Genomic DNA, 17697 nt, shown 5'->3' with positions numbered 1-17697 from the left:
CCGCCGGTCATTCTACGTTAGAAACACTCAATTCTAAGGACATAGTCCCGAATAGAACGAAAATAATGAAGACTATTTGGTTTCTATAAATTTTGACAAGACTAAATTTTTGCCGATATTTTCCGAACGATTAGTCGTAGCGACTTGATTCTTGCAGATTTGGATTCCGCCGATCATTCTACGTTAGAAATACTCAATTCTAAGGACATAGTCCCGAATAGAACGAAAATAATGAAGACTATTTGATTTCTATAAATTTTGACAAGGCAAAATTTTTGCCGATATTTTCCGAACGGTTAGTCGTAGCGACTTGATTCTTGCATATTTGGATTCCGCCGGTCATTCTACGTTAGAAACACTCAATTCTAAGGACATAGTCCCGAATAGAACGAAAATAATGAAGACTATTTGGTTTCTATAAATTTTGACAAGACTAAATTTTTGCCGATATTTTCCGAACGATTAGTCGTAGCGACTTGATTCTTGCAGATTTGGATTCCGCCGATCATTCTACGTTAGAAATACTCAATTCTAAGGACATAGTCCCGAATAGAAAGAAAATAATGAAGACTATTTGGTTTCGATAAATTTTCACAAGACTAAATTTTTGCCGATATTTTCCGAACGGTTAGTCGTAGCGACTTGATTCTTGCATATTTGGATTCCGCCGGTCATTCTACGTTAGAAACACTCAATTCTAAGGACATAGTCCCGAATAGAAAGAAAATAATGAAGACTATTTGGTTTCGATAAATTTTCACAAGGCAAAATTTTTGCCGATATTTTCCGAACGGTTAGTCGTAGCGACTTGATTCTTGCATATTTGGATTCCGCCGGTCATTCTACGTTAGAAACACTCAATTCTAAGGACATAGTCCCGAATAGAACGAAAATAATGAAGACTATTTGGTTTCTATAAATTTTGACAAGACTAAATTTTTGCCGATATTTTCCGAACGATTAGTCGTAGCGACTTGATTCTTGCAGATTTGGATTCCGCCGATCATTCTACGTTAGAAATACTCAATTCTAAGGACATAGTCCCGAATAGAAAGAAAATAATGAAGACTATTTGGTTTCGATAAATTTTCACAAGACTAAATTTTTGCCGATATTTTCCGAACGGTTAGTCGTAGCGACTTGATTCTTGCATATTTGGATTCCGCCGGTCATTCTACGTTAGAAACACTCAATTCTAAGGACATAGTCCCGAATAGAAAGAAAATAATGAAGACTATTTGGTTTCGATAAATTTTCACAAGGCAAAATTTTTGCCGATATTTTCCGAACGGTTAGTCGTAGCGACTTGATTCTTGCATATTTGGATTCCGCCGGTCATTCTACGTTAGAAACACTCAATTCTAAGGACATAGTCCCGAATAGAACGAAAATAATGAAGACTATTTGGTTTCTATAAATTTTGACAAGACTAAATTTTTGCCGATATTTTCCGAACGATTAGTCGTAGCGACTTGATTCTTGCAGATTTGGATTCCGCCGATCATTCTACGTTAGAAATACTCAATTCTAAGGACATAGTCCCGAATAGAAAGAAAATAATGAAGACTATTTGGTTTCGATAAATTTTCACAAGACTAAATTTTTGCCGATATTTTCCGAACGGTTAGTCGTAGCGACTTGATTCTTGCATATTTGGATTCCGCCGGTCATTCTACGTTAGAAACACTCAATTCTAAGGACATAGTCCCGAATAGAAAGAAAATAATGAAGACTATTTGGTTTCGATAAATTTTCACAAGGCAAAATTTTTGCCGATATTTTCCGAACGGTTAGTCGTAGCGACTTGATTCTTGCATATTTGGATTCCGCCGGTCATTCTACGTTAGAAACACTCAATTCTAAGGACATAGTCCCGAATAGAACGAAAATAATGAAGACTATTTGGTTTCTATAAATTTTGACAAGACTAAATTTTTGCCGATATTTTCCGAACGATTAGTCGTAGCGACTTGATTCTTGCAGATTTGGATTCCGCCGATCATTCTACGTTAGAAATACTCAATTCTAAGGACATAGTCCCGAATAGAAAGAAAATAATGAAGACTATTTGGTTTCGATAAATTTTCACAAGACTAAATTTTTGCCGATATTTTCCGAACGGTTAGTCGTAGCGACTTGATTCTTGCATATTTGGATTCCGCCGGTCATTCTACGTTAGAAACACTCAATTCTAAGGACATAGTCCCGAATAGAAAGAAAATAATGAAGACTATTTGGTTTCGATAAATTTTCACAAGGCAAAATTTTTGCCGATATTTTCCGAACGGTTAGTCGTAGCGACTTGATTCTTGCATATTTGGATTCCGCCGGTCATTCTACGTTAGAAACACTCAATTCTAAGGACATAGTCCCGAATAGAACGAAAATAATGAAGACTATTTGGTTTCTATAAATTTTGACAAGACTAAATTTTTGCCGATATTTTCCGAACGGTTAGTCGTAGCGACTTGATTCTTGCAAATTAGTTAATTAGAAAAATATATAGTAAAAATACTGGTGGGAAGCAAGGAGAATAAACCTGAAGAACGGAGAACAAATTTTTCACTAACCTGCATCTTCAATTTCTGCCCCCGTATCTGTATATTCTCCCCTTTGGTTTGCTCTAAACCGGCTTTATTCTTCGCCATAATCTTCAACCTGATATTCTTATTCTTCTTGACCAACTGTGGATATTTCTTCAAAAGTTCCGTCACAATCTTCTCATGGTTCAATTCCCCTGTACCTTTCCCATCAGTCGCAATACTAATCGTCGTAGTCTTATTCTCCTGTTCATCAAATCTCACTTTCTTCACAATTCCCTTCTTCTGTTCCCCTGCTTTCCTCTTCACGCCACTCTCTTCCACGTCCAAATCATCCACGGCCTCCTCATCCTGACTCAACCCCGAACGAAGTTTCTGTTCTTTGACATAATTCTTCATTTCTTCCATGTCCAAGCTAGCGCTTGATTTCTTCGAACTGGGAGTAGAACGATTAGCGTCGGGGATTTGTTTAAGGTCATCAAATGATGTGCTGGCTCTGTGATCTTCCTCCAAAGTCAGGAGCGGTTTACTGGTGTAGGAAATATCTTCGAAACTTGTGTCCATGAGAGTTAGTGGGGGGAGATCATCCTCAGGCCACTCGAATCTGGTGGGTTTGGGGGTGTTATCAGGGATGGAAAGGGGGTCGGAGGACGGGGACCATTTTGTGTCGGAGTATGATAAAGGAGAGGAACTGTGGGAGGGTGTGGAGAGGGTTTTGCGTTTCCAAACTGGGAGTTTGCGGCCAGGGAGGGGTGCCGGAAGGTCCGCGTGGGGGGAGGGCCTAGGAGTTGGCTTTTTAACTGCAAAAAAAGACACACTTTACACTATATGTGCGGTCCGATTTCTAAGGAGAGGGGTGTTAACTTTTAAAAAAAATAATTTATTTTCTCATTTCTGGCTAAACTATTTGAAAAAGTGGAACTATTTTGATCCATACCTATGCAAAATGATCCGGGGAATCGATTGGCATCGAGAAAATTGCCAAATTCCCAATAGTTTTTTAGTTATGAATTTTTTAAAATTTTACCAATTTTGGCATTTGTCTCCAATTTGCTCGAAAACTATTAGTCGGAGAACAATAATTTTTTTTGAAAAAGATAGATAATTTAAAGAGCTTTCCAACGATAATACACTTCATGGGGTTATCTCTGATAGTTCCGGAGCTATTGCTTGACAAAAGTTCCGGGTACCCAAAATCGACAAAAACTGCGACGAAAATTGAAAAAATCAAACATCAAAAAATCGAACATATGGACTTTTTGTGGACTAAAAACAACTTTTGTGGGTTGCTAAGACATGTAGAAGTCCATAAAAATTTACTGGAGTGAGTTTAAAAAAAAAATTTTTTTTTCACCTCTTTGAAGGTAAGTATTACTCAGGAAATTTTAGCAAAAAAATTGAAAATTTTAAATCTCGTGAAAAGTTGATATAATACAGAAAATAAGCCGCTGAATTCAATGGAACAAACCGCATTGCTCTACGACTTTTAGTTTTCGAGTTATGAATTTTTTTAATGAATAAAATTTTTCACTAAGACAAATGGCTACCCTAAATTTAGGCAAAAAATTTTTAATTTTTAATTCTTGTGAAAAATTGATATATTATGTAAAATGAGCCGTAGAATTCAACCGAACAAACCGCAATGCTCTACGACTTTTAGTTTTTTTTTTATGAATTTTTTTAGTGAAAAACTTTGATCGCCTCTGTAGCCGGAACCGTTGCCCGGAGCGGCTCCGGGTTTGGACGAAAAAATAGATAAAATTAAGCGCTATCAGATGTTTTTTTGTTCGTTGCTCTAAGTCTTACAGTTTCCGAGAAAAACGCAAAAAAAGGTTTCCATTTTCACTTTTTTTCAATTTTCAACCGCCAATTACGGCGAAACTATTAGAGTTATCGAGAAACAGAAAAATGGAGGACAACCGGAATAAAAAACTCTACAAAATGGCATAGGACTCAAGGCGATATCTCGCAAAAAATTTTTCAATTTTCAAACGCCGATTACGGCCAAACTAAAAGAGTTAGGAGAAAACGCTTTTTTAGATCTGAAAGAGCACATCAAAATCTATAAGATAGAATCGGTTTTATTTGATTTAAAGACACTTTAAAAATTGACCGATTTTAAGGGGGGGGTGTTAACTTTTTTTTATTTTTTTTTATTTTCTCATTTCTGGCTAAAGTATTCGAAAAAGTGGAACTATTTTGATCCATACCTATGCAAAATGATCCGGGGAATCGATTGGCATCGAGAAAATTGCCAAATTCCCAATAGTTTTTTAGTTATGAATTTTTTAAAATTTTACCAATTTTTGCATTTGTCTCCAATTTGCTCGAAAACTATTAGTCGGAGAACAATAATTTTTTTTGAAAAAGATAGATAATTTAAAGAGCTTTCCAACGATAATACACTTCATGGGGTTATCTCTGATAGTTCCGGAGCTATTGCTTGACAAAAGTTCCGGGTACCCAAAATCGACAAAAATTGCGACGAAAATTGAAAAATCAAACTTCTAAAAATCGAACATATGGACTTTTTGTGGACTAAAAACAACTTTTGTGGGTTGTTAAGACATGTAGAAGTCCATAAAAATTTACTGGAGTGAGTTTAAAAAAAATTTTTTTTTCACCTCTTTGAAGGTAAGTAAGTATTACTCAAAAAATTTTAGCAAAAAAATTGAAAATTTTAAATCTCGTGAAAAGTTGGTATAATACAGAAAATGAGCCGCTGAATTCAATGGAACAAACCGCATTGCTCTACGACTTTTAGTTTTCGAGTTATGAATTTTTTTAATGAATAAAATTTTTCACTAAGACAAATGGCTACCCTAAATTTAGGCAAAAAATTTTTAATTTTTAATTCTTGTGAAAAATTGATATATTATGTAAAATGAGCCGTAGAATTCAACCGAACAAACCGCAATGCTCTACGACTTTTAGTTTTTTTTTTATGAATTTTTTTAGTGAAAAACTTTGATCGCCTCTGTAGCCGGAACCGTTGCCCGGAGCGGCTCCGGGTTTGGACGAAAAAATAGATAAAATTAAGCGCTATCAGATGTTTTTTTGTTCGTTGCTCTAAGTCTTACAGTTTCCGAGAAAAACGCAAAAAAAGGTTTCCATTTTCACTTTTTTTCAATTTTCAACCGCCAATTACGGCGAAACTATTAGAGTTATCGAGAAACAGAAAAATGGAGGACAACCGGAATAAAAAACTCTACAAAATGGCATAGGACTCAAGGCGATATCTCGCAAAAAATTTTTCAATTTTCAAACGCCGATTACGGCCAAACTAAAAGAGTTAGGAGAAAACGCTTTTTTAGATCTGAAAGAGCACATCAAAATCTATAAGATAGAATCGGTTTTATTTGATTTAGAGACACTTTAAAAATTGACCGATTTTAAGGGGGGGGTGTTAACTTTTTTTTATTTTTTTTTATTTTCTCATTTCTGGCTAAAGTATTCGAAAAAGTGGAACTATTTTGATCCATACCTATGCAAAATGATCCGGGGAATCGATTGGCATCGAGAAAATTGCCAAATTCCCAATAGTTTTTTAGTTATGAATTTTTTAAAATTTTACCAATTTTTGCATTTGTCTCCAATTTGCTCGAAAACTATTAGTCGGAGAACAATATTTTTTTTTGAAAAAGATAGATAATTTAAAGAGCTTTCCAACGATAATACACTTCATGGGGTTATCTCTGATAGTTCCGGAGCTATTGCTTGACAAAAGTTCCGGGTACCCAAAATCGACAAAAATTGCGACGAAAATTGAAAAATCAAACTTCTAAAAATCGAACATATGGACTTTTTGTGGACTAAAAACAACTTTTGTGGGTTGTTAAGACATGTAGAAGTCCATAAAAATTTACTGGAGTGAGTTTAAAAAAAATTTTTTTTTCACCTCTTTGAAGGTAAGTAAGTATTACTCAGGAAATTTTAGCAAAAAAATTGAAAATTTTAAATCTCGTGAAAAGTTGGTATAATACAGAAAATGAGCCGCTGAATTCAATGGAACAAACCGCATTGCTCTACGACTTTTAGTTTTCGAGTTATGAATTTTTTTAATGAATAAAATTTTTCACTAAGACAAATGGCTACCCTAAATTTAGGCAAAAAATTTTTAATTTTTAATTCTTGTGAAAAATTGATATATTATGTAAAATGAGCCGTAGAATTCAACCGAACAAACCGCAATGCTCTACGACTTTTAGTTTTTTTTTTATGAATTTTTTTAGTGAAAAACTTTGATCGCCTCTGTAGCCGGAACCGTTGCCCGGAGCGGCTCCGGGTTTGGACGAAAAAATAGATAAAATTAAGCGCTATCAGATGTTTTTTTGTTCGTTGCTCTAAGTCTTACAGTTTCCGAGAAAAACGCAAAAAAAGGTTTCCATTTTCACTTTTTTTCAATTTTCAACCGCCAATTACGGCGAAACTATTAGAGTTATCGAGAAACAGAAAAATGGAGGACAACCGGAATAAAAAACTCTACAAAATGGCATAGGACTCAAGGCGATATCTCGCAAAAAATTTTTCAATTTTCAAACGCCGATTACGGCCAAACTAAAAGAGTTAGGAGAAAACGCTTTTTTAGATCTGAAAGAGCACATCAAAATCTATAAGATAGAATCGGTTTTATTTGATTTAGAGACACTTTAAAAATTGACCGATTTTAAGGGGGGGGTGTTAACTTTTTTTTATTTTTTTTTATTTTCTCATTTCTGGCTAAAGTATTCGAAAAAGTGGAACTATTTTGATCCATACCTATGCAAAATGATCCGGGGAATCGATTGGCATCGAGAAAATTGCCAAATTCCCAATAGTTTTTTAGTTATGAATTTTTTAAAATTTTACCAATTTTTGCATTTGTCTCCAATTTGCTCGAAAACTATTAGTCGGAGAACAATAATTTTTTTTGAAAAAGATAGATAATTTAAAGAGCTTTCCAACGATAATACACTTCATGGGGTTATCTCTGATAGTTCCGGAGCTATTGCTTGACAAAAGTTCCGGGTACCCAAAATCGACAAAAATTGCGACGAAAATTGAAAAATCAAACTTCTAAAAATCGAACATATGGACTTTTTGTGGACTAAAAACAACTTTTGTGGGTTGTTAAGACATGTAGAAGTCCATAAAAATTTACTGGAGTGAGTTTAAAAAAAATTTTTTTTTCACCTCTTTGAAGGTAAGTAAGTATTACTCAGGAAATTTTAGCAAAAAAAATGAAAATTTTAAATCTCGTGAAAAGTTGGTATAATACAGAAAATGAGCCGCTGAATTCAATGGAACAAACCGCATTGCTCTACGACTTTTAGTTTTCGAGTTATGAATTTTTTTAATGAATAAAATTTTTCACTATGACAAATGGCTACCCTAAATTTAGGCAAAAAATTTTTAATTTTTAATTCTTGTGAAAAATTGATATATTATGTAAAATGAGCCGTAGAATTCAACCGAACAAACCGCAATGCTCTACGACTTTTAGTTTTTTTTTTATGAATTTTTTTAGTGAAAAACTTTGATCGCCTCTGTAGCCGGAACCGTTGCCCGGAGCGGCTCCGGGTTTGGACGAAAAAATAGATAAAATTAAGCGCTATCAGATGTTTTTTTGTTCGTTGCTCTAAGTCTTACAGTTTCCGAGAAAAACGCAAAAAAAGGTTTCCATTTTCACTTTTTTTCAATTTTCAACCGCCAATTACGGCGAAACTATTAGAGTTATCGAGAAACAGAAAAATGGAGGACAACCGGAATAAAAAACTCTACAAAATGGCATAGGACTCAAGGCGATATCTCGCAAAAAATTTTTCAATTTTCAAACGCCGATTACGGCCAAACTAAAAGAGTTAGGAGAAAACGCTTTTTTAGATCTGAAAGAGCACATCAAAATCTATAAGATAGAATCGGTTTTATTTGATTTAGAGACACTTTAAAAATTGACCGATTTTAAGGGGGGGGTGTTAACTTTTTTTTATTTTTTTTTATTTTCTCATTTCTGGCTAAAGTATTCGAAAAAGTGGAACTATTTTGATCCATACCTATGCAAAATGATCCGGGGAATCGATTGGCATCGAGAAAATTGCCAAATTCCCAATAGTTTTTTAGTTATGAATTTTTTAAAATTTTACCAATTTTTGCATTTGTCTCCAATTTGCTCGAAAACTATTAGTCGGAGAACAATAATTTTTTTTGAAAAAGATAGATAATTTAAAGAGCTTTCCAACGATAATACACTTCATGGGGTTATCTCTGATAGTTCCGGAGCTATTGCTTGACAAAAGTTCCGGGTACCCAAAATCGACAAAAATTGCGACGAAAATTGAAAAATCAAACTTCTAAAAATCGAACATATGGACTTTTTGTGGACTAAAAACAACTTTTGTGGGTTGTTAAGACATGTAGAAGTCCATAAAAATTTACTGGAGTGAGTTTAAAAAAAATTTTTTTTTCACCTCTTTGAAGGTAAGTAAGTATTACTCAGGAAATTTTAGCAAAAAAATTGAAAATTTTAAATCTCGTGAAAAGTTGGTATAATACAGAAAATGAGCCGCTGAATTCAATGGAACAAACCGCATTGCTCTACGACTTTTAGTTTTCGAGTTATGAATTTTTTTAATGAATAAAATTTTTCACTAAGACAAATGGCTACCCTAAATTTAGGCAAAAAATTTTTAATTTTTAATTCTTGTGAAAAATTGATATATTATGTAAAATGAGCCGTAGAATTCAACCGAACAAACCGCAATGCTCTACGACTTTTAGTTTTTTTTTTATGAATTTTTTTAGTGAAAAACTTTGATCGCCTCTGTAGCCGGAACCGTTGCCCGGAGCGGCTCCGGGTTTGGACGAAAAAATAGATAAAATTAAGCGCTATCAGATGTTTTTTTGTTCGTTGCTCTAAGTCTTACAGTTTCCGAGAAAAACGCAAAAAAAGGTTTCCATTTTCACTTTTTTTCAATTTTCAACCGCCAATTACGGCGAAACTATTAGAGTTATCGAGAAACAGAAAAATGGAGGACAACCGGAATAAAAAACTCTACAAAATGGCATAGGACTCAAGGCGATATCTCGCAAAAAATTTTTCAATTTTCAAACGCCGATTACGGCCAAACTAAAAGAGTTAGGAGAAAACGCTTTTTTAGATCTGAAAGAGCACATCAAAATCTATAAGATAGAATCGGTTTTATTTGATTTAGAGACACTTTAAAAATTGACCGATTTTAAGGGGGGGGTGTTAACTTTTTTTTATTTTTTTTTATTTTCTCATTTCTGGCTAAAGTATTCGAAAAAGTGGAACTATTTTGATCCATACCTATGCAAAATGATCCGGGGAATCGATTGGCATCGAGAAAATTGCCAAATTCCCAATAGTTTTTTAGTTATGAATTTTTTAAAATTTTACCAATTTTTGCATTTGTCTCCAATTTGCTCGAAAACTATTAGTCGGAGAACAATAATTTTTTTTGAAAAAGATAGATAATTTAAAGAGCTTTCCAACGATAATACACTTCATGGGGTTATCTCTGATAGTTCCGGAGCTATTGCTTGACAAAAGTTCCGGGTACCCAAAATCGACAAAAATTGCGACGAAAATTGAAAAATCAAACTTCTAAAAATCGAACATATGGACTTTTTGTGGACTAAAAACAACTTTTGTGGGTTGTTAAGACATGTAGAAGTCCATAAAAATTTACTGGAGTGAGTTTAAAAAAAATTTTTTTTTCACCTCTTTGAAGGTAAGTAAGTATTACTCAGGAAATTTTAGCAAAAAAAATGAAAATTTTAAATCTCGTGAAAAGTTGGTATAATACAGAAAATGAGCCGCTGAATTCAATGGAACAAACCGCATTGCTCTACGACTTTTAGTTTTCGAGTTATGAATTTTTTTAATGAATAAAATTTTTCACTAAGACAAATGGCTACCCTAAATTTAGGCAAAAAATTTTTAATTTTTAATTCTTGTGAAAAATTGATATATTATGTAAAATGAGCCGTAGAATTCAACCGAACAAACCGCAATGCTCTACGACTTTTAGTTTTTTTTTTATGAATTTTTTTAGTGAAAAACTTTGATCGCCTCTGTAGCCGGAACCGTTGCCCGGAGCGGCTCCGGGTTTGGACGAAAAAATAGATAAAATTAAGCGCTATCAGATGTTTTTTTGTTCGTTGCTCTAAGTCTTACAGTTTCCGAGAAAAACGCAAAAAAAGGTTTCCATTTTCACTTTTTTTCAATTTTCAACCGCCAATTACGGCGAAACTATTAGAGTTATCGAGAAACAGAAAAATGGAGGACAACCGGAATAAAAAACTCTACAAAATGGCATAGGACTCAAGGCGATATCTCGCAAAAAATTTTTCAATTTTCAAACGCCGATTACGGCCAAACTAAAAGAGTTAGGAGAAAACGCTTTTTTAGATCTGAAAGAGCACATCAAAATCTATAAGATAGAATCGGTTTTATTTGATTTAGAGACACTTTAAAAATTGACCGATTTTAAGGGGGGGGTGTTAACTTTTTTTTATTTTTTTTTATTTTCTCATTTCTGGCTAAAGTATTCGAAAAAGTGGAACTATTTTGATCCATACCCATGCAAAATGATCCGGGGAATCGATTGGCATCGAGAAAATTGCCAAATTCCCAATAGTTTTTTAGTTATGAATTTTTTAAAATTTTACCAATTTTTGCATTTGTCTCCAATTTGCTCGAAAACTATTAGTCGGAGAACAATAATTTTTTTTGAAAAAGATAGATAATTTAAAGAGCTTTCCAACGATAATACACTTCATGGGGTTATCTCTGATAGTTCCGGAGCTATTGCTTGACAAAAGTTCCGGGTACCCAAAATCGACAAAAATTGCGACGAAAATTGAAAAATCAAACTTCTAAAAATCGAACATATGGACTTTTTGTGGACTAAAAACAACTTTTGTGGGTTGTTAAGACATGTAGAAGTCCATAAAAATTTACTGGAGTGAGTTTAAAAAAAATTTTTTTTTCACCTCTTTGAAGGTAAGTAAGTATTACTCAGGAAATTTTAGCAAAAAAAATGAAAATTTTAAATCTCGTGAAAAGTTGGTATAATACAGAAAATGAGCCGCTGAATTCAATGGAACAAACCGCATTGCTCTACGACTTTTAGTTTTCGAGTTATGAATTTTTTTAATGAATAAAATTTTTCACTAAGACAAATGGCTACCCTAAATTTAGGCAAAAAATTTTTAATTTTTAATTCTTGTGAAAAATTGATATATTATGTAAAATGAGCCGTAGAATTCAACCGAACAAACCGCAATGCTCTACGACTTTTAGTTTTTTTTTTATGAATTTTTTTAGTGAAAAACTTTGATCGCCTCTGTAGCCGGAACCGTTGCCCGGAGCGGCTCCGGGTTTGGACGAAAAAATAGATAAAATTAAGCGCTATCAGATGTTTTTTTGTTCGTTGCTCTAAGTCTTACAGTTTCCGAGAAAAACGCAAAAAAAGGTTTCCATTTTCACTTTTTTTCAATTTTCAACCGCCAATTACGGCGAAACTATTAGAGTTATCGAGAAACAGAAAAATGGAGGACAACCGGAATAAAAAACTCTACAAAATGGCATAGGACTCAAGGCGATATCTCGCAAAAAATTTTTCAATTTTCAAACGCCGATTACGGCCAAACTAAAAGAGTTAGGAGAAAACGCTTTTTTAGATCTGAAAGAGCACATCAAAATCTATAAGATAGAATCGGTTTTATTTGATTTAGAGACACTTTAAAAATTGACCGATTTTAAGGGGGGGGTGTTAACTTTTTTTTATTTTTTTTTATTTTCTCATTTCTGGCTAAAGTATTCGAAAAAGTGGAACTATTTTGATCCATACCTATGCAAAATGATCCGGGGAATCGATTGGCATCGAGAAAATTGCCAAATTCCCAATAGTTTTTTAGTTATGAATTTTTTAAAATTTTACCAATTTTTGCATTTGTCTCCAATTTGCTCGAAAACTATTAGTCGGAGAACAATAATTTTTTTTGAAAAAGATAGATAATTTAAAGAGCTTTCCAACGATAATACACTTCATGGGGTTATCTCTGATAGTTCCGGAGCTATTGCTTGACAAAAGTTCCGGGTACCCAAAATCGACAAAAATTGCGACGAAAATTGAAAAATCAAACTTCTAAAAATCGAACATATGGACTTTTTGTGGACTAAAAACAACTTTTGTGGGTTGTTAAGACATGTAGAAGTCCATAAAAATTTACTGGAGTGAGTTTAAAAAAAATTTTTTTTTCACCTCTTTGAAGGTAAGTAAGTATTACTCAGGAAATTTTAGCAAAAAAAATGAAAATTTTAAATCTCGTGAAAAGTTGGTATAATACAGAAAATGAGCCGCTGAATTCAATGGAACAAACCGCATTGCTCTACGACTTTTAGTTTTCGAGTTATGAATTTTTTTAATGAATAAAATTTTTCACTATGACAAATGGCTACCCTAAATTTAGGCAAAAAATTTTTAATTTTTAATTCTTGTGAAAAATTGATATATTATGTAAAATGAGCCGTAGAATTCAACCGAACAAACCGCAATGCTCTACGACTTTTAGTTTTTTTTTTATGAATTTTTTTAGTGAAAAACTTTGATCGCCTCTGTAGCCGGAACCGTTGCCCGGAGCGGCTCCGGGTTTGGACGAAAAAATAGATAAAATTAAGCGCTATCAGATGTTTTTTTGTTCGTTGCTCTAAGTCTTACAGTTTCCGAGAAAAACGCAAAAAAAGGTTTCCATTTTCACTTTTTTTCAATTTTCAACCGCCAATTACGGCGAAACTATTAGAGTTATCGAGAAACAGAAAAATGGAGGACAACCGGAATAAAAAACTCTACAAAATGGCATAGGACTCAAGGCGATATCTCGCAAAAAATTTTTCAATTTTCAAACGCCGATTACGGCCAAACTAAAAGAGTTAGGAGAAAACGCTTTTTTAGATCTGAAAGAGCACACAAAATCTATAAGATAGAATCGGTTTTATTTGATTTAGAGACACTTTAAAAATTGACCGATTTTAAGGGGGGGGTGTTAACTTTTTTTTATTTTTTTTTATTTTCTCATTTCTGGCTAAAGTATTCGAAAAAGTGGAACTATTTTGATCCATACATATGCAAAATGATCCGGGGAATCGATTGGCATCGAGAAAATTGCCAAATTCCCAATAGTTTTTTAGTTATGAATTTTTTAAAATTTTACCAATTTTTGCATTTGTCTCCAATTTGCTCGAAAACTATTAGTCGGAGAACAATAATTTTTTTTGAAAAAGATAGATAATTTAAAGAGCTTTCCAACGATAATACACTTCATGGGGTTATCTCTGATAGTTCCGGAGCTATTGCTTGACAAAAGTTCCGGGTACCCAAAATCGACAAAAATTGCGACGAAAATTGAAAAATCAAACTTCTAAAAATCGAACATATGGACTTTTTGTGGACTAAAAACAACTTTTGTGGGTTGTTAAGACATGTAGAAGTCCATAAAAATTTACTGGAGTGAGTTTAAAAAAAATTTTTTTTTCATCTCTTTGAAGGTAAGTAAGTATTACTCAGGAAATTTTAGCAAAAAAATTGAAAATTTTAAATCTCGTGAAAAGTTGGTATAATACAGAAAATGAGCCGCTGAATTCAATGGAACAAACCGCATTGCTCTACGACTTTTAGTTTTCGAGTTATGAATTTTTTTAATGAATAAAATTTTTCACTAAGACAAATGGCTACCCTAAATTTAGGCAAAAAATTTTTAATTTTTAATTCTTGTGAAAAATTGATATATTATGTAAAATGAGCCGTAGAATTCAACCGAACAAACCGCAATGCTCTACGACTTTTAGTTTTTTTTTTATGAATTTTTTTAGTGAAAAACTTTGATCGCCTCTGTAGCCGGAACCGTTGCCCGGAGCGGCTCCGGGTTTGGACGAAAAAATAGATAAAATTAAGCGCTATCAGATGTTTTTTTGTTCGTTGCTCTAAGTCTTACAGTTTCCGAGAAAAACGCAAAAAAAGGTTTCCATTTTCACTTTTTTTCAATTTTCAACCGCCAATTACGGCGAAACTATTAGAGTTATCGAGAAACAGAAAAATGGAGGACAACCGGAATAAAAAACTCTACAAAATGGCATAGGACTCAAGGCGATATCTCGCAAAAAATTTTTCAATTTTCAAACGCCGATTACGGCCAAACTAAAAGAGTTAGGAGAAAACGCTTTTTTAGATCTGAAAGAGCACATCAAAATCTATAAGATAGAATCGGTTTTATTTGATTTAGAGACACTTTAAAAATTGACCGATTTTAAGGGGGGGGTGTTAACTTTTTTTTATTTTTTTTTTATTTTCTCATTTCTGGCTAAAGTATTCGAAAAAGTGGAACTATTTTGATCCATACCTATGCAAAATGATCCGGGGAATCGATTGGCATCGAGAAAATTGCCAAATTCCCAATAGTTTTTTAGTTATGAATTTTTTAAAATTTTACCAATTTTTGCATTTGTCTCCAATTTGCTCGAAAACTATTAGTCGGAGAACAATAATTTTTTTTGAAAAAGATAGATAATTTAAAGAGCTTTCCAACGATAATACACTTCATGGGGTTATCTCTGATAGTTCCGGAGCTATTGCTTGACAAAAGTTCCGGGTACCCAAAATCGACAAAAATTGCGACGAAAATTGAAAAATCAAACTTCTAAAAATCGAACATATGGACTTTTTGTGGACTAAAAACAACTTTTGTGGGTTGTTAAGACATGTAGAAGTCCATAAAAATTTACTGGAGTGAGTTTAAAAAAAATTTTTTTTCACCTCTTTGAAGGTAAGTAAGTATTACTCAGGAAATTTTAGCAAAAAAATTGAAAATTTTAAATCTCGTGAAAAGTTGGTATAATACAGAAAATGAGCCGCTGAATTCAATGGAACAAACCGCATTGCTCTACGACTTTTAGTTTTCGAGTTATGAATTTTTTTAATGAATAAAATTTTTCACTAAGACAAATGGCTACCCTAAATTTAGGCAAAAAATTTTTAATTTTTAATTCTTGTGAAAAATTGATATATTATGTAAAATGAGCCGTAGAATTCAACCGAACAAACCGCAATGCTCTACGACTTTTAGTTTTTTTTTTATGAATTTTTTTAGTGAAAAACTTTGATCGCCTCTGTAGCCGGAACCGTTGCCCGGAGCGGCTCCGGGTTTGGACGAAAAAATAGATAAAATTAAGCGCTATCAGATGTTTTTTTGTTCGTTGCTCTAAGTCTTACAGTTTCCGAGAAAAACGCAAAAAAAGGTTTCCATTTTCACTTTTTTTCAATTTTCAACCGCCAATTACGGCGAAACTATTAGAGTTATCGAGAAACAGAAAAATGGAGGACAACCGGAATAAAAAACTCTACAAAATGGCATAGGACTCAAGGCGATATCTCGCAAAAAATTTTTCAATTTTCAAACGCCGATTACGGCCAAACTAAAAGAGTTAGGAGAAAACGCTTTTTTAGATCTGAAAGAGCACATCAAAATCTATAAGATAGAATCGGTTTTATTTGATTTAGAGACACTTTAAAAATTGACCGATTTTAAGGGGGGGGTGTTAACTTTTTTTTATTTTTTTTTATTTTCTCATTTCTGGCTAAAGTATTCGAAAAAGTGGAACTATTTTGATCCATACCTATGCAAAATGATCCGGGGAATCGATTGGCATCGAGAAAATTGCCAAATTCCCAATAGTTTTTTAGTTATGAATTTTTTAAAATTTTACCAATTTTTGCATTTGTCTCCAATTTGCTCGAAAACTATTAGTCGGAGAACAATAATTTTTTTTGAAAAAGATAGATAATTTAAAGAGCTTTCCAACGATAATACACTTCATGGGGTTATCTCTGATAGTTCCGGAGCTATTGCTTGACAAAAGTTCCGGGTACCCAAAATCGACAAAAATTGCGACGAAAATTGAAAAATCAAACTTCTAAAAATCGAACATATGGACTTTTTGTGGACTAAAAACAACTTTTGTGGGTTGTTAAGACATGTAGAAGTCCATAAAAATTTACTGGAGTGAGTTTAAAAAAAATTTTTTTTTCACCTCTTTGAAGGTAAGTATTACTCAGGAAATTTTAGCAAAAAAAATGAAAATTTTAAATCTCGTGAAAAGTTGGTATAATACAGAAAATGAGCCGCTGAATTCAATGGAACAAACCGCATTGCTCTACGACTTTTAGTTTTCGAGTTATGAATTTTTTTAATGAATAAAATTTTTCACTAAGACAAATGGCTACCCTAAATTTAGGCAAAAAATTTTTAATTTTTAATTCTTGTGAAAAATTGATATATTATGTAAAATGAGCCGTAGAATTCAACCGAACAAACCGCAATGCTCTACGACTTTTAGTTTTTTTTTTATGAATTTTTTTAGTGAAAAACTTTGATCGCCTCTGTAGCCGGAACCGTTGCCCGGAGCGGCTCCGGGTTTGGACGAAAAAATAGATAAAATTAAGCGCTATCAGATGTTTTTTTGTTCGTTGCTCTAAGTCTTACAGTTTCCGAGAAAAACGCAAAAAAAGGTTTCCATTTTCACTTTTTTTCAATTTTCAACCGCCAATTACGGCGAAACTATTAGAGTTATCGAGAAACAGAAAAATGGAGGACAACCGGAATAAAAAACTCTACAAAATGGCATAGGACTCAAGGCGATATCTCGCAAAAAATTTTTCAATTTTCAAACGCCGATTACGGCCAAACTAAAAGAGTTAGGAGAAAACGCTTTTTTAGATCTGAAAGAGCACATCAAAATCTATAAGATAGAATCGGTTTTATTTGATTTAGAGACACTTTAAAAATTGACCGATTTTAAGGGGGGGGGTGTTAACTTTTTTTTATTTTTTTTTTATTTTCTCATTTCTGGCTAAAGTATTCGAAAAAGTGGAACTATTTTGATCCATACCTATGCAAAATGATCCGGGGAATCGATTGGCATCGAGAAAATTGCCAAATTCCCAATAGTTTTTTAGTTATGAATTTTTTAAAATTTTACCAATTTTTGCATTTGTCTCCAATTTGCTCGAAAACTATTAGTCGGAGAACAATAATTTTTTTTGAAAAAGATAGATAATTTAAAGAGCTTTCCAACGATAATACACTTCATGGGGTTATC

At 33.2% G+C, this 17697-nt stretch overlaps 1 protein-coding gene across 1 annotated transcript in view; it reads right to left on the bottom strand.

The window, feature by feature from the left end:
• Cp190 (Centrosomal protein 190kD) overlaps positions 1-17697 on the bottom strand; it is a 103024-nt gene that overhangs the window by 78294 nt on the left and 7033 nt on the right. The window contains exon 3 of the mRNA XM_064358038.1: positions 2571-3340. Coding sequence (XP_064214108.1) covers positions 2571-3340 — 770 coding nt within the window. The remainder of the gene's footprint in view (positions 1-2570; positions 3341-17697) is intronic.

Source organism: Tribolium castaneum, chromosome 7 (assembly GCF_031307605.1).
Source record: "Tribolium castaneum strain GA2 chromosome 7, icTriCast1.1, whole genome shotgun sequence".
Taxonomy (NCBI): Eukaryota; Metazoa; Arthropoda; class Insecta; order Coleoptera; family Tenebrionidae; genus Tribolium; species Tribolium castaneum.
The sequence above is the reverse complement of the archived record's forward strand: the minus strand, read 5'-3'. Positions and strand labels throughout refer to the sequence as shown.